A 26,593-nucleotide genomic window follows, 5' to 3' on the forward strand; every position below is an offset into this window, starting at 1 on the left:
TTCTGCCGCTGTTGGACATTTACATTGTTTCCAGCCTTTCACCATTGCAGAGAATACTGCCATAGACATCCTCCTTACAGGTGCTTCTTTGCATACCTGTGGGACAGTTTCCCTAGGGTACAACTCACAGCCCCAGGGGAAAAATTGCCAGGTTCATGAGATAGCTCCATTTTCATCATCACTAGCTATTACCAAGTTGTGTTCCAGATCGCTATAGCATTTGATTGCTGCAGCTTGTGGGGTTTCTTGGTTTGCTTTTCGTTTCTTCATTGAGCTAGACCTTACACACCGTAGAACCTACCCATTTAAAGCGTACAACCCAACAGCTTTAGTATATTTGCACAACTGTGCAACCGTCACCACAATATAATTTTAGATTCATGGGACAGTGTTTTTATTTATAAATATAGTTAAGAAATCTGTAAAGCTGGTTATGTGTCCTGGCCAATGTAGCCACAAGAATCCCTTGGGAGGGACTGGTCGGTACGGATTTCCTTGTTTTAAACCTGTTTGAGGAGGTAGCTGGAAGGAACATTCCTAATTAGATTATGGGGAGGAAAAAAAAAATCTTTAAATGCAGCTTCCTGTTATTTGCTAAAAAAAGCATTCCTATTTATTCACCTCGAGTAAAGTGACTCAGAACTAACTCTATTTGAAGACAAGGGGAGGAGTGCTGTATCAAATGAAGGAGTTATTTCCCACCTTCCTGCCAGAACAATTCTTGCTCCTGCCAGAAAGGGAAGGAGGTGTGAATCGAGTATGGAATTTGGAGTAAATAGTTGTGACAGCCGGTGCACTGGCAGAGAAGAGAGCAACCATCTTTTATTTCCCCCTTACAGCTTCACTTGACCTTTTGATCAAATACTTTTCTGTGCTCTGAGTTTTTAATTAATGGCACTTTCAAGAACTATTTACTCCAACTCAAACTTCACGTATTAACAACGACTTGGAGTACAAATTTATAGAAGAAAATTGTTCTCATCCAGCCGCCGAAAGCTCAAAATCAAAAGCTCTTTTCTGCTTGAAATCTTGCAAGAAGATTCAAGGCTCAAGATTCAGGGACGTCAGGTTCAAGGGCAACGTCTGTGATTCTCTTGTGTTAGTTCATTCCTGTTAGTCTGGCTTAAGGATGTCGATTTTCAGATGCTATGGTTTCATTTTGTCAAGTGCGCCGCAGCTTTCTGAAATTTCCTCCATGACCTTCCGACCTTCCTGCAAATTCAGAGGCACGGTCACATGCTGGGACAGCCCAGCAGCAGGTGGCGTAAGACCAGGCTACGCAAGACTGTGCTGAGGAGGAAGGACACAGACGCAGCACTGGCCGCCCAGGGACAACAACACTAAACCCCACCTTGCCCTCAGCGCACACCCTGCTCACACGACGTGGGCCAGCCCCACCCCAGTTGTGGGTCAACAGACTTTGCCTAAAGTCAGAAACAGCCAGACTCAACAGTGAACTGTGACCAGTGGTTTCTTCACCTGCACCACGACGATGCCACTGAACTGGATGTTTATATGGACCCACCCTACATCCTCGACACCTCGGATCCCAGCTCCCATTTCTCCACGAGTCTGTGAAAAGCACTTTGACCCCTCTCTTGTGGGGTCTTCCGCTGGGGAGATAGCTTGGCAAAATGTCCTCTGCATGTGAATTTAGCATTTACTACTTGAAGATGAAGTGACTGGGCTTGTTCAGGCTCTGGAACCATGCCCACCCTCAGCAACCAGCCTCGGGGGTTAGGAGCGGGCTTCAGCTCATGAGAAGACGCAAGGAAGGTTTCCGAAACTCCTGTTAGCTAGTTGTACGGATCCCTTCCCTATACATGAAGTGGGGGAGGGGGGTGCTTGATGAGAGGTTGGGGTGCCTTCCAAGGCTCACCCAGTGCTTTAGGATCTGTGAAAATGAAGGACTGAAGTGGGAAATGGCTCTGATTGGCACTGGAAGGGAGTAAGCCCAGCCAGCAGCCTTAAATTCAGGGTAGAAATAGTGTCAGGACAGGAAGTAGCAAGGCAGAGGAGTGTAGGAATTGATCCCCCTCTTCTGCTAGAGGCTGGCATCCCCTGGGCCATCCATTCCCCTGAACTGGCTTCAGGACTGGCACTCCCAGACTCCGCTTTCCTGCTCTCCTCATTGATGGCCCTATTCCCCCCAAGTTGCCAGAACCCGTACCAGCTGGTCCACAGCCACCACGGCCATGAACAGCTCACACTCCTTTCCCATCAGCGGCTGTCCTCAGTTTCCAGTGCCTGGATGGGAACCGTACTGTACAGGGAGACAAGACTCACTTTCTTTCTTTCTCTTTAAAACCTGTTCCCTACAAGTTGCAAGGGTCCCAAAAGTCGGGTTGTGGCTAATGGCATTTTGCCCTCTCTCCCCTTTCATGTTACAGACTAAACACGTGTAGCAACAACAAAGCTGTCGTAGTGCAGTTATGTGGGAGGTACTTCCTGTGGGCTTCAAGGGCTTTATTTCATTTAATCCTCACAATGATCTTACCAGGGAGATATTACTATCTTAATTTTTGGATGAGAACACGGAGATCCAGGAAGGTTAGGGGTCTTGCTTAAAATCATAATATATACAGGGCAGGGGTGGGGTTCACATCCAAGTGGTCTGACTCCACAGCTTGAAGGAGGGGACGCGGGGACGGCATCCACCCGAGTGCAGGTAAGGAGAAACTTTAAAATATAATAAAACCAACTAGAAGTCGGATGGCTTTTTTTTTTAAGTTAAAAAAAATGTTTATTTACTTATTTTGAGAGAGAGCACAAGCAGGGGAGGGGCAAGGTGGGGGGTGGAAGGAGAGAATCCTAAGCAGGCTTCACACTCAGCACAGAGCCTGATGCAGGGCTAGATCCCATGACCCTGGGATCATGACCCGAGCCTAAATCAAGAGCCGGACACTTAACCAACTGAGCCACCCAGGCACCTCAGAATTTTTTAAGGTGGAGTAATATTCCATTGTACTCAAGAACTTGGGTTTTTAAAGACACCTTGGAGACACCGTACCTTAAGGGACTTTCTTAAGTTCAAGAAGTTTACCTTACGGTATAGGTCACGAGCACTGGGTTTTCTGTTCTTACAGCTGAAACAATTCTAATTGGCCTATAAGGTACAACTCAGGTTCTTCTGTGAAGCTCCAGGGTGGGCAATGAGACCCAGAGAGTCCTCAAACAGAAGCTCTCCAGCATGTGGCAAAATGTTACGGAATTTTTGCACGTGCGTGCATGTGCGTAAATCTAACCTATATTTACATACACACACGTATGAATGTACAATTAAGGGCACACCTTTCATTTTTTTCATTCTCCCTTTAGCTATTTCGATGACTTTTTTTTTAAGTTTATTTTGAGAGTGTGCGCTCCCATGCCAGTGGGGGAGGGGCAGAGTTAGAGGGAGAGACTCCCAAGCAAGCTGTGTGCACGGGACTTGATCCCACAACTGCGAGATCATGACCTGAGTCAAAATCAAGAGTTGGGTGCCTAACTGACTGAGCCAGCCAGGTGCCCAGTAATTCTTTTTACAGCTGTTAATTTCAACAAACAGTTATTCAGTACTTAACATTCTCCTTCATCATAAAAAATATATGTAACTCCAAACTGAATGAGACATGGTAGCTGGTGCTCTGAGGAGGAGCACAGATTGATGGCTCTTTTCAAAACACTTTTCCACAGTCCTCCCTGGAGTTGGAAATAATCAAGTGTAGTCATGGGTAAAAAATAAAAGCATTTATTTAAAAAACGCCATCCAGCATCAGGAGCTCCAACTTTGGTAATAAGCATGAAGGGTGGGTGGTTAATGTTTTTTTAGTGGATGAAATCGGTGATACACGAGGCTGCATGGTTAAAAATCCATATATGTATATATATATATATATATATATATATATATATATATATATATATTATTAAACTGAGAAAGTGAGTAAGCAAGCTACTATGAAAGAAAGGGGCCTCAAGTAAAGAAAACATCACCGTGCAATGAAGACAATCTGTTCTTCAATAAGTACTAGCAAAGCAGGTTTGACTTCCTTGCAGGATTATGGGAAAAGCTCCTCATGGAACATTCAGTCATGGCTATGAAGAGGCGGAAACAGAAAGATGTGGGCAGACCCCTTGTACTCATAAGAGATACAGGGAAGTGAGGATAAGGAGAAAGAAAAATCGAGCAGAATGTCTTTGCTCAACGGTCCCCATAAAAAATGTATTTTAAAAGAATCTGAGCAAGCGTGGATTGTCATTCTTTGGCGACCATAAAAGTGTTAACAGATAGCATTAGAAATCAATTATGCTGTCAACACATCAGAATAGCCTTTCACTGTAAGTGTATCTAAAGCCTCCTGCAAATTATTACACATTGCATTACAAAATTGTGTCGTTAGTTTTTTGTGTTTTTTTTGTTTTTTTTTTTTGCTTGTTCGCTTTTCTGGTTCCTAGTTGTTCACATTCTGGGAGAGGACAAAGGCCTTTAGAGAGCCATCAATTCAACGCTTTCATTTCACAGATAAAGGAGGGTAAGGTCACATTCGGCCTCAGTGGCAGAGACTGGACTAGAATCAGGTGGGGTGCCTTCCCCGTTACGACATGACGTGATTCGCACTCCACCCTGTCCCCAGTCTGTACACGATGGCTCTTGTTCAGATGGCTACTCTGAACACCCAGCTGAGAAATACTTCCTGGGTAGAGCACTGTGATAGGAACTTCTTTTTTAATTATTTTTAATGTTTATTTATTTTTGAGAGAGAGACAGCACGAGCAGGGGAAGGGCAGAGAGAGAGAGAGAGAGACAGACAGAGTATCCGAAGTAGGCTCTGTGCTATGAGCTCAACCCACAAACCATGAGATCATGACCTGAGCCGAAGTCGGACGTTCAACCGACTGAGCCACCCAGGCTCCCCAACAGGAATTTTTAAAGGCTGCCTTAAGAGAGATTAAGGAGAACATCTGGCAGAAGACACTCCAGGTGACATAGAGACACGGCTCCCTGGAGTCCCCAACCAGGATGCCACTGAATGGCGTTACTAGTCAGTGGTAGGCACTGTGTCCAAATACACAAATTCCAGCAGAAAGAAAAAATACATTCGATTGGATTCTTTTAAAAAGCCCCACCGTTCTCATATCTGCTTTTAATTTCCTATTTATCACAACTCAACATTCTAAATGTTCTCGAGGGGCTCTCTATCCTTCTGGGTGGCGATACCAGTAAGGCTGGGCTGCAACATTTCGGAGAGGTGCCTCAAGAGTGAGGGTGCTCACATCTCCCGGGGACGTCTTCTTCTGCGTGTCCTTGGAGAACAAAATGCAGGCGTTACCGTATTTTTACAGTGTCTACCCTGTAAGTTTGGGTTCAAGGGTTGCTGCAAGGAATGTGAATTAAGGATAATCCTCTGTGATGTTCATGAACTAGGAGAACTGCGACGGGAATGTTCTTAAAACTCTGACAATCTCTGGTTTATCGAAACAACATTGCAAAGGACCTCAAGTCTGCACAGGGTCCCGCAGAAACTTGGCTTTCTTGGTGCTCCTAGGTTTCTGGAAGAGCCAGGTTCTCTTTTATTTAAATTCTTGCCAGGAATGTGCTTTCTCAAGGGAAGGCTAATCATTTGCTCTAGAAAACAAGAGCCAGCCGTGGGTGGGGAGCTCCATCTCAGGCGATCGATTGCCTCTGCAGGGTAGTTCTGGTCTCTTTCCATATAGATTGTTGTATCTTATACACAGACTCCTGGAAAATTCTTTCCACTTGTGTAGGAAAGCCACGGCTTTCTTCCTCTAGGGCATTGATGGTTCGCAGAGCAAAGGGAGTCCTTTCTCGGGGCAGGGGATTATTCAGGGGCCGCAGGGGTATGACAGAGTTGTACTTGTGCTGCCTGTTCACAGAGTTCATGAGGGACGTGTAGAACTGGAATTTACACCAGGTGTCTCTTAAAAAGTTTTCGGTCAACAGTAAGATGGTCCAGGCAGACCCGTTTACGGCGTCGTCTAGGTTCTGCAGGTGCTGTCTGCCGCACGGCATCTCGGCGAAGATTATTCCGGGTTTGATGCCAAAGTCATTTTGTAGCAGATTCTGGACTCTGAGGGCCTCGTCTGTGTCATCTTCTGCGTGCAGTATCACAAACTTGAGGAACACCTCCTCTTCATCCTCTTCGGGCACCTCTTCTGTGGCCTCAGTGCCCTCCCGCTCTCCAGAGGGCGTCAGGGCACCGTGGCTACGCTCGGCAATGTCATGCAGGGAGATGTCGTCGGATTTCTTGGAATCTGCCTCATGAGGTCTCTGACTCATATCCATACTGGGACTTTTACCCCAGGACAGAGAGAGAGGGCAGGGGTCTATTTTAGACTTCCCGACACCCATTATCAACATCCAGGTCAGGAGAGGAGGGCTTCACTTCTTCCTCAACATCTCTTTTCATCTAAAGAGAGAAGAAACAACAAAGCAGACGAAAGGTTGTAAAGGTGATCAAAACACAAAAAATGGAAACTATGTTCTTCATTCTACCAGAAAACCTGAAAAAGATCACAACACATGGACCCTGAGAAAGAAATGCCAATCAGCTCTTGGGGCAAGGAGATCCCCTGTCTTTGATGAGCATCACAAGGGCCGCCACAGGTTAAGCCAAGGGCAAGTTCAATAGTCAGTTTATGTAACAGGAGACATTTGGAAATCTTAAACGGTTTTATGTTTGCACTGTAAACCTCCAGAATAAAGTCAATGGCTTTGGTGTTTTACTGAGATGGTACCATACCACTCTACCCATATGGAGTTTAAATCCAACTTCTTCATTATCCACTTACTGTGTAAACTAGAAACAGAGAAGTGGAAAGCAACAGAATACTCAAATATTAAATATAAAGCTTATTTTGGCATCAAATACAAATACAAAACAGAACGCAAATTTCCCAAAGATCACTAGCCAGCAGCTCTAACTCGGCACAAAGAGAAGATCTGAAACGTCAAATGAAGTGATGTCTAAGGTTCACCGGCTGGGAACTTTTCTGTCTGGGGTCAGGCATTGGTGTTGGGCCGGCGGGGAAATTGCAGTAAGGTTGTGAAAAGTAAGGAATACCTTTTTCTAGCTAATCCTGGGAATACTTTGAAAACTCAGTGTTCATCTAGGGAAAAATTAACATCTCAGTTTGGCGTGGGATATGGAACCAAAGCCTAGTGATTTTCTCCAGTGAAATCAACAAAGAATCATTACAGTCTCATCCTCATTCTGTTGTTTTAAAAATTCTAAATTCAGAGTGGAAGAATTAGATCAGCTGTGAAAAGAAAAGTACTTCACGTGAGTCTAGTTTAAACAAATCTTCCGATAACATTGGCAATGTGGTGAACAGGACTCCCAAACAGGCAGTTTCAAGGATTCTTTTATCAAAAGATAGAATATTTACAACAGATAAATAGAGGTTCCATATTTTCAAATAGGGGCCCAGAGGCTCTATTACAGAGGTTTTTTTAAATATATATTTTTAGGGGCGCCTGGGTGGCTCAGTCGGTTAAGCGTCCGACTTCGGCTCAGGTCATGATCTCACAGTCCGTGAGTTCGAGCCCCGCGTCGGGCTCTGTGCTGGCTGCTCAGAGCCTGGAGCCTGTTTCAGATTCTGTGTCTCCCTCTCTCTCTGCCCCTCCCCTGTTCATGCTCTGTCTCTCTCTGTCTCAAAAATAAATAAACGTTAAAAAGAAATAATATACATTTTTAAGTGTATTTATTTTGAGAGAGAGAGACCAACCCAAGCAGGCTCTGTACTGTCAGCACAGAGCCTGACGTGGGGCTTGATGTCAGCAACCATGAGATCGTGACCTGAGACGAAATCAAGAGTCGGCCGCTTAACCGAGTGAGCCACCCAGGTGCCCCTCTATTCCAAAGCTTTTCAATGTATTGTTCATGAACAAAGACCGGAGTTCAAATCAAGAAAGCAATTAGGTTTATAATTATAATGACATAAATAACATATACCAAGATAATTTAGGTTTAGAAAAAAAACATTCAGCAAAAATGGTGGAAAACTGTTCTGGGAAGAAAAGATAAGGGAAAACAAAAATTTTTCATGTACTTAAAGAGAGAAAGGGTTTGCTACTGTCTCTGAATAGTCTGAATAGTGAGGGAATTGAGGGAATTGCTAGCTACAGCTTCTCCTTTATTTTGTCTACACTTCAGCTTCTACTCGGCAGTATGTTATGGCAGCTACCAAGAGGTACTCTACGGCATAACTCCAAAACGCTACACGCATCCATCCCAAATAGCAAAACCACATGAATTTGGAATCTCTTCGCTGGTTAGAATTAACTGCTGACTTTGTTGTTGTGTAATGAAAAACAAAAGGTGTTCCCCTGCAAAGTTGCAGCAAAAAGCTTCTCCTGTATAAAAAAAATAATTGTTGAGTGATGTGCATAATTGTTGAATTGCTATACTGAGTATATATATCATCAATATAGTCTGAAACTGACTGAAACTGACACAAGACTGTATGTTAACTACACTGCAATTTCATTCAGAGAGAGATCAAGCTCTCGGGAGAGGCAGAGGGAGAGGGAGAGAGAGAATCCCAAGGAGGGTCTGCACTGTCAGCACAGAGCCAGACACGGGGCTTGAACTCAAGAACTGTGAGATCACGACCTGACCGAAACCAAGAGTCAGATGCTTAACTGCCACCCAGGTGCCCCATTACACTACAATTTCAAAAAACTGTTAACCATTTAGAAGAATCCACTTATTGTGTCAATTAAAATGAGCTTCACTTACATTCACTGAGATAAGTTTGTGAAACCAACTTAACACCGTTATCTTAATCACTAGTGGCTGCAGAGAAGTGCACTTGGAGGAACAGAAGAGATATTCATAAAAGGCTTCTAAAATAACTAGGGTAAAATGGTATGTCAAGCCAGAGTCAAAAAAATCTCTTGGCATAAACAAAAGTAAGTAACAAAAGAATTGTGACTTTATATCTTAGTTTTCTTAAACATTGGTCAGCAGAAAAGAGGAAAGCCTCCAGAAATCTATGATGGCGCTGTTTCAACATCCAAGCCCTCCTACCCAGCCCCACCCTAAGCAGCCCAGAGAGAAGAAAGTGAGGGACACTGTCTGGAAAACTTCACTGGGACCTTCTAATCTGGAGGGTGGGTGTAAGGAGAAAGCCCAGGAGGAGAGATGGGAGATCTGCCTTTCCCACCACCCAGTGATTCCTAGACAGGCAAATGGTCTCCATCCAGGACTGTGGTTCTCAAGGAAGAAGGAAGGAACACGACTGTGCTCTTGCCAAGCCAACAAACTCCACCTATAAGAGGGCTTTCCCACAACACAAGGCAGGTGTGGGATAAAGAACCCGGGGAAGCCTTTGTAGGTCCCCTTCCTATCGGCTACAGACAGATACAGGGTGAAAACATTTTCTTCCCCTCAGTGAAACGGAAGGCGAATGAAGGCAGCCGTGGGGGAGAAGCACACGAAATCACCAGTCACAGGAATAAAAATGCCCGTGTGTACATTTTTTCATTTGTGCTTTTTTAAAGAAAAGGTAGTAGCTGAAATACGTGACGACTCTGAGGACGTTTTTATAGTGAAAAGTCTCACTTTCATCCTTGTCTTCCCCATCCATCCTGTTACCCCCATGGCCTCCTACTGGTGACCACTTTTATTAGTTTCTCCTGTACCCTTCCATTGTTTCTTTGTTGTTATTGTTGTTGTTGTTGTTTTTAATTTTACTTTTTAAAATTTACACCCAAGTTAGTTAGCATATACTGCAATAATGATTTCAGGAGTAGATTCCTTTGTGCCCCTTACCCAGTTAGCCCACCCCCCCCCACAACCCTTCCAGTAACCCTCAGTTTGTTCTTCATATTTATGAGTCTCTTCTGTTTTGTCCCCCTCCCTGTTTTTATATTATTTTTGTTTCCCTTCCCTTATGTTCATCTGTTTTGTCTCTTAAAGTCCTCATCTGAGTGAAGTCATATGATTTTTGTCTTTCTCTGATTGACTAATTTCACTTAGCATCATACCCTCCAGTTCCAGTCACGTAGTTGCAAATGGCAAGATCTCCTTCTTTTTGATTGCCAAGTAATACTCCATTGCATGTATATACCACATCTTCTTTATCCATTCATCCATCAATGGACATTTGGGCTCTTTCCATACTTTGGCTATTGTGGATAGTGCTGCTCTAAACATGGGGGTGCACATGTCCCTTCGAAACAGCACACCTGTATCCCTTGGATAAATACCTACTAGTACAATTGCTGGGTCGTACAGTAGTTCTATTTTTAGTTTTTTGAGGAACCTCCATCCTGTTTTCCAGAGTGGCTGCACCAGTTTGCATTCCCACATTATTTCTCTATGAATATATATCTTTTTCTTTCCTTTTCACAAAAAAGTGTCATCACTTATGCATATGTATGTATATAACACACACACACACACACACACACACACACACACACACACACTGAAAAACAGCAGCAGAGACACGTAGCACATAATTTCTCACTCTTGTTTACAACAAAATTTTCGACCACGTGTATATACCATAATCGTTCTCTGTTCTTGGATACGCGAGTTGTTTCCAGTTGGCTCCTATTATGGACAATGCTGCAGAGAACAGCTCTGAATAAAAGCCATTTCATAATGTGTGCAAGTTCATCTGCAGAATCATTTCCCCAAATGGGATTTCTCTGTCAAAGGACAAATGCATTTGTAATAAGGATAGGTTTGGCCGAATTACTCTAAGATGGAAACTTCTGTGTGTCTGCTTTTAACCTGATAGAATGACTTCCCTACCCCCACCCCTAGTCCCATGAAAGATCCAAGATCAAAGCTACAGTTACCATTGACAACAGCCCAACTGGGCTCATTACATCCCCTCAGGGCACCAATTACGTGGAAAAACTCAACCCTTCAGAATGGAAGGGAAGCTGAGGTTCTGAAGGGGAGATCAGGGGGTCCTAGATAAGAAGGAAGGAGGGTCCAGAGTATACCCACCTCGTACCCAGCAAAAGAGGGTCCCAAAAGGATCTTCCACATTAAACAGGAGTACAGTGAAAAGGACAAAATGACGAATATGCATTCTTGGCAAGTAGGCATACAGATCTACAGAAAGTGAAAAAGAATATAAAGACAGCAGGCAAAAGACAAAAAATTCCAGGGCGCCTGGGTGGCTCAGTCAGTTAAGCCTCTGACTTCAGCTCAGGTCATGACCTCACAGTCCGTGAGTTCGAGCCCCACATCGGGCTCTGTGCTGACAGCTCAGAGCCTGGAGCCTGCTTCGGATACTGTGACTCCTTCACTCTCTGCCCTTCCGCCTCTCACGCTCTGTCTCTCTCTCAAAAATAAATAAACATTAAAAGGCAAAAAATTCCATTTTCATGAAGACAAGGTGCTCTGGACGGGCGCCTAGGTGGCTCAGTTGGTTAAGCATCCAATTTTGGCTCAAGTCATGATCTCATGGTTCATGGGTTCAAGCCCTGCATCGGGCTCTGCACTGACAGTATGGAGCCTGCTTGGGATTCTCTCTCTCTCCCTCCCTCTCTCTCTCTGCCCCTCCCCCCTCCTCTCTCTCTCTCTCAAAATAAATAAATAAACTAAAAACAAAAAGACTATGTGCTCTTGAATCTGCCTAAATGTAAATCCCAACACCCTGCTATAAAAAAAGCCATGTGACTTTAGTACAAGTTACTTGATAACTCTGTGCTTTAATTTCATCATGTGCAGAGCGGTGATAATCATAGTACCCACCTTTAGGGTTTCTATGAAGATCACAATGGCTGAGCACAGCACTCCTTACGTGTTAGTGGCCATTATGGTTATGACATACATAACAAAGAAGCTGAAGGAACATTTCATTTACACAACCAGGGCTTACGCTCTGGGGCAGGGCTACTCCAAGAGCAGTCCATGGACAAGCTGGCCGTCTCTGAAATGTCTGGTGCCAGTCCATGACAAGATGGGGACACCGTGCCAGGATGTAAATCAACTACATCAGGTAGGTATGCTTTTCAGTTCAGCTAACATTTTTTCATAGCAAGACATTTTCAATGCAGAGAGCCACACGGTTTACCTTCAGTGCCTGCTGCTTCTTCTATTACGAGACCAGCGTTCTGAATAGTGCTGCCCCAGGAGGCGCTAAAGAGAAGGGTAACCAATGAAACAAAAGTATTGAAGCTGAGAGAACAGAATTCCCTGAAAAGAGAGACTGCAGACAAATCAAGGGTCTGACACCATTACAAAAAAAACAGAAAAAAGGCAGCAAATGGAATAAACAGGATCAAAACCAAATCAGTTAAACGTGGTGGAAAGGTGTGAAGAAAAAAAAAAAATCCGAGAATGCAGAATGGAAAAAAGACCATTGACAGTAAAGCAATAGGAAAAAAGATATAGCTATGGAGATTTGAAAAAGAAAAAAAAAAAAAAGCAAATGGAATGAAAACCAATGCATCTGAAATAGAAAATTCGATGAATGTCAACACAAAATTCGAAGATGTAACAGATTCACCAGCCTCAATCAAACGCTCAGCCTTACTGAGCCCAATCAGACATTATGTGCCTTCCGATGTAATTCGATATGATGTACACAGCATAATGCATGAAGCAGTCTTGCCAAAAACGTTTAGCCCGACTCTAGCCAAGTCTTTGGATATAATTACCAGTTTACAGAAATAAGGAGGATGTGAAAAATGTCCACCAAGAGGGGAATGAAGAAAAAATTGTTTCATTCCCATTATCACAGAATACCAGTCAGCAACATGTAGGGAAGAACTACTGATAAACGCACGGATGCGGATGAATCCCAGACTAATTATGCTGTATGAAGGAAGCCAGACCAAACACAAGTACAGATTTTTATTCCATTTATATCAAAATCGAGAGAATTCAAATTGATCTATAGAGACAGAGAACGTTCCTTTCAGACCTGCTTAGGAGAGAGGGAGCTTTGACACTTCTCTTCCCTATAGTATTTAGTCCTTGTCCCACATGGCATTCTTGAGAAATGCTTTGCCCTCTGTTTTCAAAAATCCACAGCACTTATACAGCTCTGTTCTAGATAGTTATGAGTTACAAGTCAGGCTGCCCTCTCACTAGACTGGGTCCATCCTCTCACGACCGTGGAGTAAGGATTTATAATTTGAGGATACGCTGAGGCAGAATCTAAACAACACAAACAGGGGCGCCTGGGTGGCTCAGTCGGTTGAGCCTCCGACTTCGGCTCAGGTCATGATCTCACAGTCCGTGAGTTCGAGCCCCGCGTCAGGCTCTGTGCTGACAGCTCAGAGCCTGGAGCCTGCTTCCGATTCTGTGTCTCCCTCTCTCTCTGTCCCTCCACCTCATGCGTGTGTGCTCTCTTTCTCAAAATAAATAAATAAATATTTTAAAAATAATAATAAATAAATAAAGACACCAGTGAGGGAAGTAAGCCATGCAGGTACGTGGAGGAAGAGCATCCTGGCCCTGAGGCCAGAGGGTGCCTAATGACTGATGAGCAACGGGAGGTGGGGTACAGTGGGGCTCGAGAGCGCAGCGTAGAGAAGGAGGAGATAATGGGGAGAGGATGCCAGAGGAGGGTTTTGAGCAGAGGGATGCCACGGCCGGACTTTGGTGTTTGTAGGGCGGCTCTGCTGCTCTGAGAACAGAACGGAGAGAAGCAAGACCACTTGTTCGGAAGCTGTTGCAGGACCCAGGAGGAAAACGGTGGTGGTTGGGACCAGCGCACAGTGGAAGTGGTGGGCAGGCGCTGGATCTGGGGTATATTTTGCAGAACTGGCAGGGTTTGCTCACGATGCTGAGTGGGCAGAGAATACAGAGTTAGGAGTTTGGGGGACAGGCCCAGGCAGGAGTTGTGTATTTGGCTTTTATCAGTGTATTGACTGTATCTGAAGTTTGTACATTTATTTATTTGAGAGAGACACAGAGAGCACAAGCTGGGGAGGGGCAGGGAGAGGAGGAGAGAGAATCCCAAGCAGGCTCCATGCTGTCAGTGCAGAGCCCGATGTGGGGCTTGAACTCACAAACCATGAGATCATGACCTGGGATGAAATCAAGTCGGACGCTTAACCGACGGAGCCAGCCAGGCGCCCCAATGTATACAGACTGTTTTTAAAACCGAAAGACTGTAGGGGCACCTGGGTGGCTCTGTCGGTTAAGCATCCGACTTCGGCTCAGGTCAGGATCTCTCGGTTTGTGAGTTCGAGCCCCGTGTTGGGCTCTGTGCTGACAGCATGGAGCCTGGAGCCTGCTTCGGATCCTGTGTCTCCCTCTCTCTCTGCCTCCCCCACTTGTGCTCTGTCTCTTTCTCTAAAAAATAATTAAACATTAACAAGAATGGAAGAGAGGCGCCTGGGTGGCTGAGTCAGTTAAGCATCTGACTTTGGCTCAGGTCATGATCTCTTGGTTCATGTGTTTGAGCCTTGGGTGATGCTGTGCTGACAGCTGGGAGCCTGGAGCCTGCTTCAGATTCAGTGCTTCCCTCTCTCTCTCTGCCCCTCCCCCGCTCATGCTCTGTCTCTCAATAATAAATAAACGTTAAAAAACATTAAAAAAAAAAAAAAAAAAACCTAAAGACTGTAGGAGATGGTTAAGGGAAGGAGTAGAGATAGAAAAAGGAAACGGTCCAAGGGCCGAGCCCTAGGGCACTCCAACAATGTAAGGTCAAGAACAGAAAGGACCAGCAAAGACAGAAACTGAGCAGTTAGGAAGGCCAGAGGAGTCCTAGGAGAGTGTGGCGCTAACTCAGAAGCTAAGGGGAGGAAGCGGTTCAAGGAAAGACAGCGTGCAGCTGTCTTCCAGCACCTCCAAAGGCAAGATGGGACAGGCTGCCGGAGGAGCCACGGATGCAGGACCTACTGATTCGGTAAGAGCGGCTTCGGTGGGCTTGTGTCAAACATGAGGGAGGGGAAGCCTCACTGGACAGGGCTCAAAACAAAAGAAAAGAAGTTCGAGGCTGAGTATAGAGCGTGACGTGGAAGAGTTCTGCCATAAAGGAGAAAAGGGAGTAAGAGCTGGGGGGAGGGGGCCTGGAGCCCTAAGAGGATTTGCTACAAAGATGACTGCTCCAGAGAGCGAGCTAGCGGAGGTACAGTTTGGTGATGCCGGAGGGAAGGAGGGAAAAAAATGAGGGAAGACCCATGTAGGCGAGGCGGGGGTGGCATCCAATGTCGGTTAAGAATCTTGATATTGGCTCAGGTCACGATCTCGCGGTTCATGAGTTCGAGCTCCGCATCGGGCTCTGCGCTGACAGGGCAGAGCCTGCTTGGGATTCTCTCTCTCCCTGCCCCTTTCCCGCTTGCAGGTGCTCTCTCTCTCTCAAAATAAATGCATAAGCTTAAAAAAGAAATTAAAAACAAAAAAAAAAAGAGGGGTGCCTGAGTGGCTCAGTCGGGTGAGCATCTGACTTCAGCTCATGTCACGATCTCACAGTTTGTGAGTCCGAGCCCCGTGTCAGACTCTGTGCTGACAGCTCAGAGCCTGGAGCCTGCTTCTGATTCTGTGTCTCCCTCTCTCTCTGCCTCTCCCCCGCTCATGCTCTATCTCTCTCTGTGTCAAAAATAAAGATAAACATTAAAAAAAAAATTAGAAAAAAAAAGAAAGAAACAGGCTTCGTGTGAGTTGATTTTTCACAACTGTAGGCTGATGTACGTGTTCTCAGCATGCAGAGGGTGGCCGTGCTAAGCTGCGATGTTCGGTACGTGGGGTGTATTAAATGCACTTTTGACTTAGGAGACGTTCAACTGACGATCGGTTCATCAGGATGCAACGCGAGATCGTTCAGTCTGGGAAGATGTGGACTCAGGTTCCACCAAGAAGGAGTTCTGCCTCCAGGTGGCGACGCAGAAATTGTGCCTGAGTTTCCAGCCTTGGACTCAAGATGCAACACCAGCTCTTGCCTGGGTTTCCAGCGCTGCAGACTTCAGGCCCTGGAGCCCCACAACCACGCAAGCCAATTCTTTAAAATAAATGCACCCTGCCCCCCACCCTCCGCCCTCTATACAACCTACCGGTCCTTCTTCTCTAGAGAACCCTACCATAACCTTCCTTAAAGGTGTGTTGCCCTAGAGTTAGGAGTTCATCTTTGCATTTTTTTCCTTTTTTATTTTTATTTATTTTTTAAATATAATTTATTGTCAAACTGGCTAACATACAGGGTGTAAAGTGTGCTCTTGGTTTTAGGGGTAGATCCCCGTGATTCATCATTTACATACAACACCCAGTGCTCATCCCAACAAGTGCCCTCCTCAATGCCCATCACCCACGTTCCCCTCTCCCCCACCCCCCCCCCAGTTTGTTCTCTGTACTTAAGAATCTCTTACGGTTTGCCTCCCTCCCTCTCTGTTTGTAACTATTTTTCCCCCCATGTTTGACCACCTGGGAAGAGGGTCCCAAAACAGCAATAAGTGAAATAATGATCAGCAATAATTTGATAAAATACGAGAACATATACAGTTTTCAGGGTGTCCGTGTATTTACCCCAGAAAAAGCTTGTTACTGAGATTACTGCCCCTGAAATGTAATACATTTAAGATTAAGGCCCCTAGTGCTTGACTCCTTCAGCCCTGAAGGTTTTCCCTATCTGAACAGCACCATCTTGTGGCAAATACGCATAAAATCAACAGTGTCTTCCCTGGTTCAATTACTACATTTCATCGGTATTAACAAATAAGTATTGTGGAAAACTTACTCTGTACCAAGACCTACTGGGTTTTCAGGATGTGAAGCTGGGATGAGTAGACGATAAGTAGACAATCACTGCACCGCTGCTTTGTCCAGGACACCAGGTGCTACGAAAGCGTTCAGGAGAGACACCTGCATCGGACGACACTTGCATGAGTAAGGCTGAGGGACGTGGACACTTACCAGGCAGGGGGAACAGCATGTGCAAAAACACAGAGCCAAGTACATTAGGATCATTTCGCACTAGGTGTTTATATGCCTCGAGTATGAGTAGGAGGAGGCGGGGGGAGCAGTACCAGCAAGAGGTAGGGATGGAGATACACAGGATTAATGAGGGAGCTACCTAATATATTCTGTTCCGGACTTTGAATGCGATCGTGTTGGCAGACAGAGAGCCCTTGGAAGGTGGTAAGTAGGAGAGACATGATCTGACTTGTGCAGGACAGGTTAAAACGGCTGCAGGTATGGAGATCAGGCTGGGATGTGTAAGGCTCTAGACTGGGAGAAGGATGAGCTGAGAGGCTGCTGCCGTAACCTAGGTGAGGGAGCAGAGCCCTGTACCAAGGAAGTGACAGGGGACGCGAAGATATGCAGGGAGTCACGGGGGCTCACAGAGAAAGAACCAGGTATGCCCCCCAAGCGGGTGCCCTATGGAACTGGGTGGGTCATGCTGCCATTTGCTGTCGTGAACAGGGCGGGGGAGAGGGTGGGGTATGACCTGTTCATCTAGTCTGGGACACAGGGAGCTTGTCCCAGGACCTGGAAGAGCAGCTGGCCATCAGGCACTCACACGTGTAGGAGGCTCAGGAGATCAAATCTTGAGCGTCTGAGAACAGCTAGAAAGAGGAGAGCAGAGAGCTGAAGACACACCCAGTGCCGGGAGGGGCATCCGGAGGAGGAGGGGCCGTAACAGAGCTCGAGGAGGGCCGCCTGGCTGGCTCGGATGGTTAAGCCTCCTGATTCTGGCTCAGGTCATGATCTCACGCTTCATGGGACTGAGCCTCGCACTGGGCTCTGTGCTGACAGCACGGAGCCTGCTTGGGATTCTTGCTCTGCCCCTCCCCCATTCGCATGCTCACTCTCCTTCAAAATAAATAAACTTAAAAAAAAAAAAAAAAGGAGGGGGGAAAATGGCAATGGAAGAACGGGAAAATCAGACATGTGATGGTGCCAGGAGTGGGACCATCCGGTCAGTGTCCACAGCATCTAGCACCTCGAGGTCCACTGGGGCAATTACAGACGCACGGTGGCATCACCAAAGGAGACGAGAGTATACGGGACGTGAGGGCAAGCCTGGCCAAGAAGGAGAGGAGGGGCCAGGAGTTACAAGGGAACGCAGGGTCCAGAGGGGATTTCTAATGAGATCTCTTAATAAAGAAAACTTGGAACGCTTACAAATAGAGGGAATGTGCTAGTAGAGAGACAAAAGGTGAAAAACAGGGGTGTGAGCTTCCTGTTAGCCTCTTGGTCACTGGGCAGCTTGACCTCGCCTACCTACCCCCTCCTGCTCTAGGAAAGGAGAGAGGCCACCCAACGCCTGAGTCTGCTAGGTCCCAGCACAGCATCCGTGATGAACACTGCAGAAGATGTCGTGACTTACAGAACCTGTGGGGACAAAGCAAGTGCCCTTTTGTTCCCATGAGGGGGTAGCTGCATTGCACTGGAGGCAGCGGGCCGCTTTTGCTAGTGCTGTCTGGAAGCTCAAGTGTGGAAACACAGCAGAGAGTGTGGATGATAAGCAGCCAGAGGGGTGTTCCGTAGCAGACTCTGCAGATAGGCGCATCCAACATTTCCTCCCACCTCCTTTTAGTGGACCTTCCGTACTTCCTGTACCACAAGGGCTAAAAGCTGTATGTCCTAGACTCCCTTCAAGGTAAGATTCCAGGCGTAACTTAAGTTCTGCCGATCAGATGCACTTACGCGTCGGAGGGAACTAGGCAGAGGCAGAGCACAAGGCGGCTGTTTTGCTGCTTAAGGCTCCGGCAGAGCTGCTGTGATTCAGGAGCTGGCAGCCAGCTGACTTGGCAGGAGCCCAGTTCCACCAGACCAGCTCTGCTCAGCGGTGCTATGAGGGGTTCCTAGAAACTCAACCTACAGTCTAGTTCTTCAACTTTCCCAACAATACTGTAAATCCTGTAACGGCCTCCAATGCACGCCTTTCTGCTTCAACCAGCCGAAGTTGTGTTCTGGGCAACTAAACTGGGAGGGACACGACATCCACATTCACGACCAAGCGCTACTGCAGAGGTAAGCAGCAAAACACAACCGGCCGCCTGTTTTTGTAAATAAAGTTTTATTGAAAGAAAGCCATGCACATTCACTGATGTGATGTCTCTGGCTAACTGCATGCTAGAGAGGCAGAGTTGAGTAGTCCCAACAGAAACTGTATGGCCTGTAGAACCTATGATATTTACTGTCTGGCCCTTTCCGGAAAAAACTGGCCGAACTACAGCAATTCCCTGAACTACAACACGGGGGTGCCAAGCTCCATCAGGCTCCGTCATACAAAAGAACAGATCTATGCCAGCCAGGTGAGGAACATATGTACTTTTCTTTGACTTCTTTACATTGGGAGTCTTTTTTTTTTTAATGTCTATTTATGGGAGACACAGACTGACAGAGAGAGAGAGAGACAGAATGGGAGCGGGGGAGGAGCAGAGAGAGAGACACATAGAATCCAAAGCAGGCTCCAGGCTCCCAGCTGTCAGCACAGAGCCCGACGCAGGGCTCGAACTCGTGAACCCCTCGACCATGACCTGGATGCTTAACCGACTGAGCCACCCAGGTGCCCCAGGTGTTCTGGTTTTAACCTCTTCACTCTTGGCTTCTCCTTAACTCACCTACTCTCATCTTCTCCTTGTTCCTTATTCCAAACGCCCTCATTTTAAAATGTTATTTCATCGTCTACTGTACGTATTTATTCACGCATCTGAAACCCCAATGCTGAAATGGAACATTTTTTTCCTTCTCTTTTGAAAGAGGGGAAGGTAATAAGTACACATGTTACTGATAACATCACAGAACTAGTTTCTTGGGATAAAAATGAGAAATAAACATTATAAACAGTCTTTTATCCAACAGCTTTTCATAAAGATAAAAATATTATTTTTCACTCCCATCCCCACCTATTGTAAAAAGTGAACAGAATGTTGCTATAAAATCTTGACATTCTGATAGTGGTTTACTCACCACACAACTTAAAAACTTGTGTAATATTCTCTGAACCTGCTCCCACACATTTCTTCTTCCCATTAAAACTACCTATTCCTGGTACCATTCAAAAACTCTCCAAGTGAGGGACTGTTGTTTCCTAATGATAACCAGGGACGTTCCCAAAAAAAAAAAAAAAAAAAAAAAAAATTACTGCACATTCTTTTTGATACGTGGACTATTTTTCTTTCATTTTCTATATTTAAAAATGAGAACTGGCCTTAGCAGGCAAATCTTCTCCAAACCAGGAAGAACGTTTTCTAAAACTGCTGAATGTAAAAACAGCAAACTGCACATCTTATCAAAATGAGGCTCAAGGCAAGCACGGGGTGCGTTTTTAATATTAGAGAGCCTCGAAACCAGCAATGATTTAAGAGCCACCACAGGCTTTGTGGAATTGTGGAGAATAACATTCAGTGTCCAACAGCAACCCACACAAAAGGTCAGGAGCAAAGGGCTGTTCAAAAAGCAAAAAAAAGGCAGTAACCCCTGGGACAGTATTTCAACAGGGAGGCGAGAGAAGGTGAAGGTGCAACAGCTTGTGAGGGTCAAGCCAAGGCCGACCACAGGCAAAAACAGCAGCGTGATCAGTGTCACTAGCGGAGTAAGCAAGGGAAAAGGTGAGAGAGATCAGCAAGGGAAAAGGTGAGAGGGAAAAGGTGAGAGAGAGAGGTTAGATCACATAGGGCGCTGAAGCCATCGTAAGAGTTCGGTTTTTCTGCTTTTGATGAGAAGCTACCAGGTTTTGAAGGGAAGTGAAAGTTCTGATTACATGTTTTTTGGTTTTCTGTAATCACTGCTGTTGGGAGAAAGGCTGTAGGGGAGCCAGGGCAGAACCAGGAAGACCAAATCAGAGACTTACAGTCATCTAAGCAAGAAGGCACTGTAGTTTTTGTTAGAGAGGGCGGGATACGTGGTCAGACTTGAGATATCTTTTCAAGGTAGAGTTGACAGAATGTGCTGGATGCTTGGATGTTGGGTCAGAACTAAAAGGATGAGTCCAGGACGATTCCTAGAGTTTTAGCCTAGATGAAAGACAGTAACATTTACCGTGATGAGGAAGGTAAATGAGGGAAAAACTAAAGGGAGGGCTCGGTGGGTGCGGTTTTACGAATTCTGTTTGGACACACTACATTTATTTTTTTTTAACGTTTTATTTAAAGAGAGAGAGAGAACAAGCAGGAGACGGGCAGAGAGAGAGGGAAACACAGAATCCGAAGCGGGCTCCAGGCTCTGAATTGTCAGCACAGATCCAGACACAGGGCTCGAACTCATGAACCAGAAGATCATGACCTGAGCTGAAGTCAGACCCTTAACCGATTCAGCCACTCAGACACCCCTGGACACACAACATTTAAATGCCCATCAGACTTCCAAGTGGAGATGCTGAGTAAACAGTTGGAGATAAGCATCTGGAACTCAGGACAGAAAAGTTAAAGATAAACATTTGGAACTTGTCAGCTTAGAGATGTTATTTATAGCCATGGACTGCCCCTTGGGAGGGGTGCCTGGGTGGTTCAGTGGGTTAAGCCTGGGGCTGCAGCTCAGGTCATGATCTCACGGTCGGTGGGTTTGAACCCTGCACCGGGCTCTGTACTGTCATAACAGCTCAGAGCCTGGAGCCTGCTTCAGATTCTGTGTCTCCGTCTCTCTCTGCCCCTCCCTGGTTCGTGCTCTGTCTCTCTCTCTCAAAAAATAAATAAAGATTAAAAAAAAATTTTTTTTAAATAAAAAGAAAGAAACTGCCTTGGGAGAAAGTATGCCTAGAAAGAGAATATGGCCAGTACTGAGTGCTGTAGCACTCTGAACACTCAGTGGTTGGGAAAAAGAAACCTAGAGACACAGAAGGAGTGGCCAGTGAGACGCGAGGAAATGCAGGAAAATGTGGTGACCTGGAAGTCAATGGAAGGAAAAACGTGGAGAAGGGAGCAATCAACTGTGCCGTATAAGGTGAAAACTGGCACAGACCCTAGATTTCCCGAGGAGGGGTGGGGAGACAGCCTGACTGAGATAAGAGGGGGTTGGAGGAAAACAAGAGTGGACCTAGAAACTTGGGAAGCAAGTCTTTCATTCAAAAAGCTGGTTTTTTGTTTTGTTCTTTAAAAAAGGGGAGCAGAGAAATGGGTAGGACCTAGAATGGGGATGTTCGGTCTAGGGGGTGTTAAGGACGAGATTTATCTGCAGATGTTTGTTAAATAAATAAATAACACCACGAGGAACAAATGACAAGACAGGAGGTGCCAATGATTCAACAGTCTAAACGCAGTTTATACTTCAAGTTCCATATAGCTGGACACATGAGTGACATTTACTGTGTTTCAAAAGGAGATAAGGTGGTTTTCTATACCTGCTCATCTACTTTCCGATTTAAATGAGATATATGGAGTTGGAGAGCTTTAGAATCAACACACTACTTCAAGTGTTAAAATGTATCAGATCTGTAAATATATATTTATATATATAAACAAATATATCTCTTTAAAAATATATGTAAAAAATATATATATTTTTTTAGTTTACTGCCTAAAAACTAGATCACAGTTGCCAGCCCAAATTACTTTTATCCAAATTAGCTTTTAGCCAAATACGAAAACCAAAACCGAAAGCTTCAGCACTGGTTCCGTGTGTGTCCAGTTGAGGCTCACGGAGAACCTCTCAGCCACTTGGTTATATTCTGAGGTTTTTCCCAGAAACAGGTTTTCTGGTCAAAGGGAAACCTATAAGCAAGGCAGAAGGCTGCGCGGATTCTCCCTGCAAGGGGAGGCAAGCACCCACCGAAGGGACGGCGCCGCGCCGGCCAGCCCCAAGCTCGCCCCGCGCCCCGATGCCGCTCCCGCCCGGACGCCCGCTACTCGCCTGGATGGGGGAGCGACCCGCGCGGGGCCCCGCGACTCCCTAGTCTTCCTCTCCCTCTAGGCGACCCCGCCGGCGGCGACTTCCCCACGCGCCGCAGGGAGGAGGGTGTGCGGCCAGGAGCGCAGGCCCCGCCCCTCGCGTGTCCCCGCCCACCGGCCCCACTCGCCGCGGAGGGAGGGTGCCCGGCCAGGCGCGCAGGCTCCGCCCCTCGCGAGCCCACGCCCACCGTTCCCGCTTGCCTCCGGGAAGGGGAGGTGTCCGTGTCCGGCGCGCCAGCTTCTCTCCCCAGAGGCGCTGGGATGCTAGTCCCTAGAGGTCAGCCCCGCGGGAACAAGTCCCGGGAACGTTCCTGGGTCTCTGCGCAGAGGGAAGAGCCGGGCAGAGGACCGGCAGTGGCGCGGGGGGAATGTCACCGAGGCGAACGGGCACGTTCTCTGCGCTGCTTTGTAATGTCCCCGGACGCCCGGGCTTGGAGGCTTAGGTGCGGGTGACGCTGTTGTGTTTGCTCCGTACAGACCTGGGTGCTGGGATGAGGGGCGCAGCCGCTGCCTCCACGCCTCCCAGCCAGGAGGAGCCCCTAAACTCAGAAGGAAGGAAACCCTGGGCTTACCCCAACCCTAGACCTTGCCGATATCCAGCCGTTCCCGCGGTCCCCCTGGCTTCTCCTTTGCCTTTAGGGTCCTTTCACTGACTAGTGCTGTTGTCAGCTCTATCCGTGCGCGGTGCATCACCCCCTCCCCGAAGAAGCTATCCTGACAAAGTTTCCTCCCTACGGTCCCTTGGCCACAACGGAAACAGACTGAAACAACGCTGAATATGAAAAGAAAAAAAGCAAACAAGAAGAAGCATAAAAAGCCTTATACAGCCAAATGCCTAATCCCACTCTGTCCTCCTCAAGCTCCCAATCCTAGTCATAACCCTATCAACCCAGTTCAGAAATTCTCTCCACCTCCATTTCTTTTAATTCTCAGTCAATTCCTATTCCCTGCCCAAAGTTTCCTGTCTGTGCTTCGTCTGACAACCCTTCCAATCCCTGCTTTTTAATGTTTTCATCGAAAAAACACCGATGACAAGTGAGATAAACATTGATTTCCCCCATTCACCATCCACGTGGCATGCATAAATCAGCCCAGAGTCACCAATGTCAAAGGCAAACTTACTTGAATTGTTCCCATTTTATATTTTAAATTGCTCCAAATTTTGCATTCTTCTTCACGAATATTCACGTGGTGTAGTAAGAAAACATTTTTAATTGGTCACGAGTTTAATAATTTGAAATTTCTCTCCAAATTATCTAAAGTTACATTTCAAGAAAGTGCACCATTTATGCTACAAATATTTAGTATCATGTATGTACAGGCACGAGGGATATACTGTCAAGAAGACACATGGTCCCTGTCCTCATGGAGATTTTGTAGTCTAGTCCAAAAGACAGACAACAGATATGTAAACAAGCAAGACAACTAGGAATATTCATTGTTGGGGCTCCTGGGTGGCTCAGTGAGTTAAGCCTGTGACTTCTACTCAGGTCATGAGCTCACTCACTGTTCCTGGGTTCCAGCCCTGCGTTGGGCTCTGTGCTGACAGCTCAGAGCCTGGAGCCTGCTTCAGGTTCTGTGTCTTCCTTTCTCTCTGTCCCTCCCCCACTTGCTTGCTCTCTCTATCAAAGATAAACATTAAAAAAAATTTTTTTAAAGAATATTCATTGGTGATGAATGAATGAAATAAGCAAAGTGGGGAAGAGTGCTAATTAAGTCAGAGAAGAGATGGCTTTTCCAACATGTAAAATATTTTCCTGTGGCTTAACACCCCTGAAACGCTTGGCATTAAATACTGGTATGTTCAAGGTCTTGGGCCTCTGACCTTTTTAGTTTGCTCTACAACTTTCCTGGATAACTAACATATGCCCAGACACACTCACATAACTCAGTAAGGATATAAATGATGAACATGATTAATGAACCTGACCTGATCGACATACATAGACATCAAGTACACATGGAACATTAACAAAATTAGACATGAACAAAATTAGACCATATTTTTGGCCATAGAGCACATTTCAATAAAGAAAAATTAAAAAAATCAAGAGTGAAATACAGACTATGTTCTCTAACCTAGGTATTAGTGTGAAAAACAAAATAAAAAGATAACTAGAAAAACCCCTATATTTGGAAATTAAAAAACATTTCAAAATAACCCATGGGTCAAAAAACAAACAGAAATCATAAAATATTTTGATCTGTTACTAAAAATACTATATATCAAAACTTGTGGGACATAACTAAAAACATAACTAGAGGGGAATTTCTAGTCTTAAAACTACATATTAGAGGGGTACCTGGGTGGCTCAGTCGGTTAAGAGTCCACCTTTGGCTCAGGTCATGATCTCATGGTTCACAAGTTCAAGCCCTGTGTTGGGCTCTGTCCTGACAGCTCAGAGCCTGAAACCTGCTTTGGATTCTGTGTTTCCCTCTCTCCCTGCCCCTCCCCCACTCAGGCTCTGTCTGTCTGTCTCTCTTTCAAAAAAAAAAAAAAAGTATACATCACAAAACAAAGCCAGAAAAATAGAAAAAAGTGAGGATGAACAAAAGCAAACGATGGTTCTTCAAAAAGACTAATAAAATTAATAAACTGGTAAAACTACTCTGGAAAAATAGGATAGAAGCCACAAATAATACTAGAGGTAAAAAGGAAACATTGCTACAGGTCACAAGAAATCTAAAAGATGAAAGGTATTATTGGTAACTTCCTTCCAACAAACTAGGTAAAATGAGCTGGAAAGAGACATTGGTCATGTGTCTCTTGTGTTCCTCCAATACTTGATGGGTATGCCAAAAATGCAAGACAGTGCCTACTCTTTCCCTGAGCCATTTCCCAGGCTGGCGTTTAACCTGTTTATCTCAAGTGAGTAACCTTGAGATATGAGGTGATGCCTCCCTCCAGGAAAAAGAACAGGCTTGCTTACTGCTTGCTATAAAAGTGGTGGATTCCTCAAGTTCAGTGTTCCTCAGACATGACATAAACCCACTGCATGTGTAGCATCTACCTAAGCCTCTTCGTGTCACCCCCCGTGGGACTTGTGAGCCAGAAGAACCCCTGCAAATATGCTGACAGTAGCGCTTGTTGCTGTGCCATTGGGTAACAAAGTCCTTTGTCTCTGTTCCAGGAGTTTTGTGTTTTCTGCCAGCATCCGTGAAACAGGTTAATTGAGTAGATTGTAAGTGGGGTAAAATCAAGCCCAAGACCTGACAAACTGTGTAGATGGCACTTAGGTAGGATTCTAGTGATGGTAAAGATATCAAATCCACACTCTATCCCTGCCGCAAAAAAGTAATCTGGAAAAAATTGTCAAAATATTCATTTGAGGGCTCTGGAAATTGACCGAAGGCAAACAAATTGCGAATCATTTGTTCATTTTTTCAAACCCTGCGAATTTCGGGCCAGAGTAGTGGGAGTCTGTGGCATTCTTGCCAGAAGCAGACTCCCCAAATGGGTTGGTGCAGCATTGCTATCAGGGTGAGGTCAACATTCAAAGCCAGGAGCTCCACTGCTAGAGGGAGCTAACTTGAGTTGGAGTGGATGACATAAAGGCCATACCTAACAGTGCTGGCAGTAAAAATTGCAAACCTGGGAGGAAATAAATGGGGAAAGCCCATAGCTCTGTGAGCCTGAAGTTTGTGCTCTCATATGAGGTAAGCAGCAGATCAGTGGACTAGCCAGAAAGTTAACAGGGAGACCTTCGGTGGCTCAAGATAAGCTCTTCACATATCTCTGCCTGACTAGGAGGCTACATATATGTATACACAGGGGAGACACAGCCTGCCCCTGTAGATATTTTGCGTTTGAACCCTGGTTCTAGCACCATGTGACTGTTGGCA

At 45.7% G+C, this 26,593-nt stretch overlaps 1 protein-coding gene across 1 annotated transcript in view; it reads right to left on the bottom strand.

The window, feature by feature from the left end:
- Positions 1–3,714: 3,714 nt before the first annotated feature.
- The window catches only part of LOC123578564, a 45,154-nt gene continuing 22,275 nt past the window's right edge, over positions 3,715–26,593 (bottom strand). The window contains exons 5-8 of the mRNA XM_045441493.1: positions 12,043–12,107; positions 10,975–11,075; positions 6,793–6,800; positions 3,715–6,380 (exon numbers count right to left, since the gene is read on the bottom strand). Coding sequence (XP_045297449.1) covers positions 5,648–6,380; positions 6,793–6,800; positions 10,975–11,075; positions 12,043–12,107 — 907 coding nt within the window. The 3' untranslated portion in view covers positions 3,715–5,647. The remainder of the gene's footprint in view (positions 6,381–6,792; positions 6,801–10,974; positions 11,076–12,042; positions 12,108–26,593) is intronic.

This window comes from Leopardus geoffroyi, chromosome A1 (genome assembly GCF_018350155.1).
Source record: "Leopardus geoffroyi isolate Oge1 chromosome A1, O.geoffroyi_Oge1_pat1.0, whole genome shotgun sequence".
NCBI lineage: Eukaryota > Metazoa > Chordata > Mammalia > Carnivora > Felidae > Leopardus > Leopardus geoffroyi.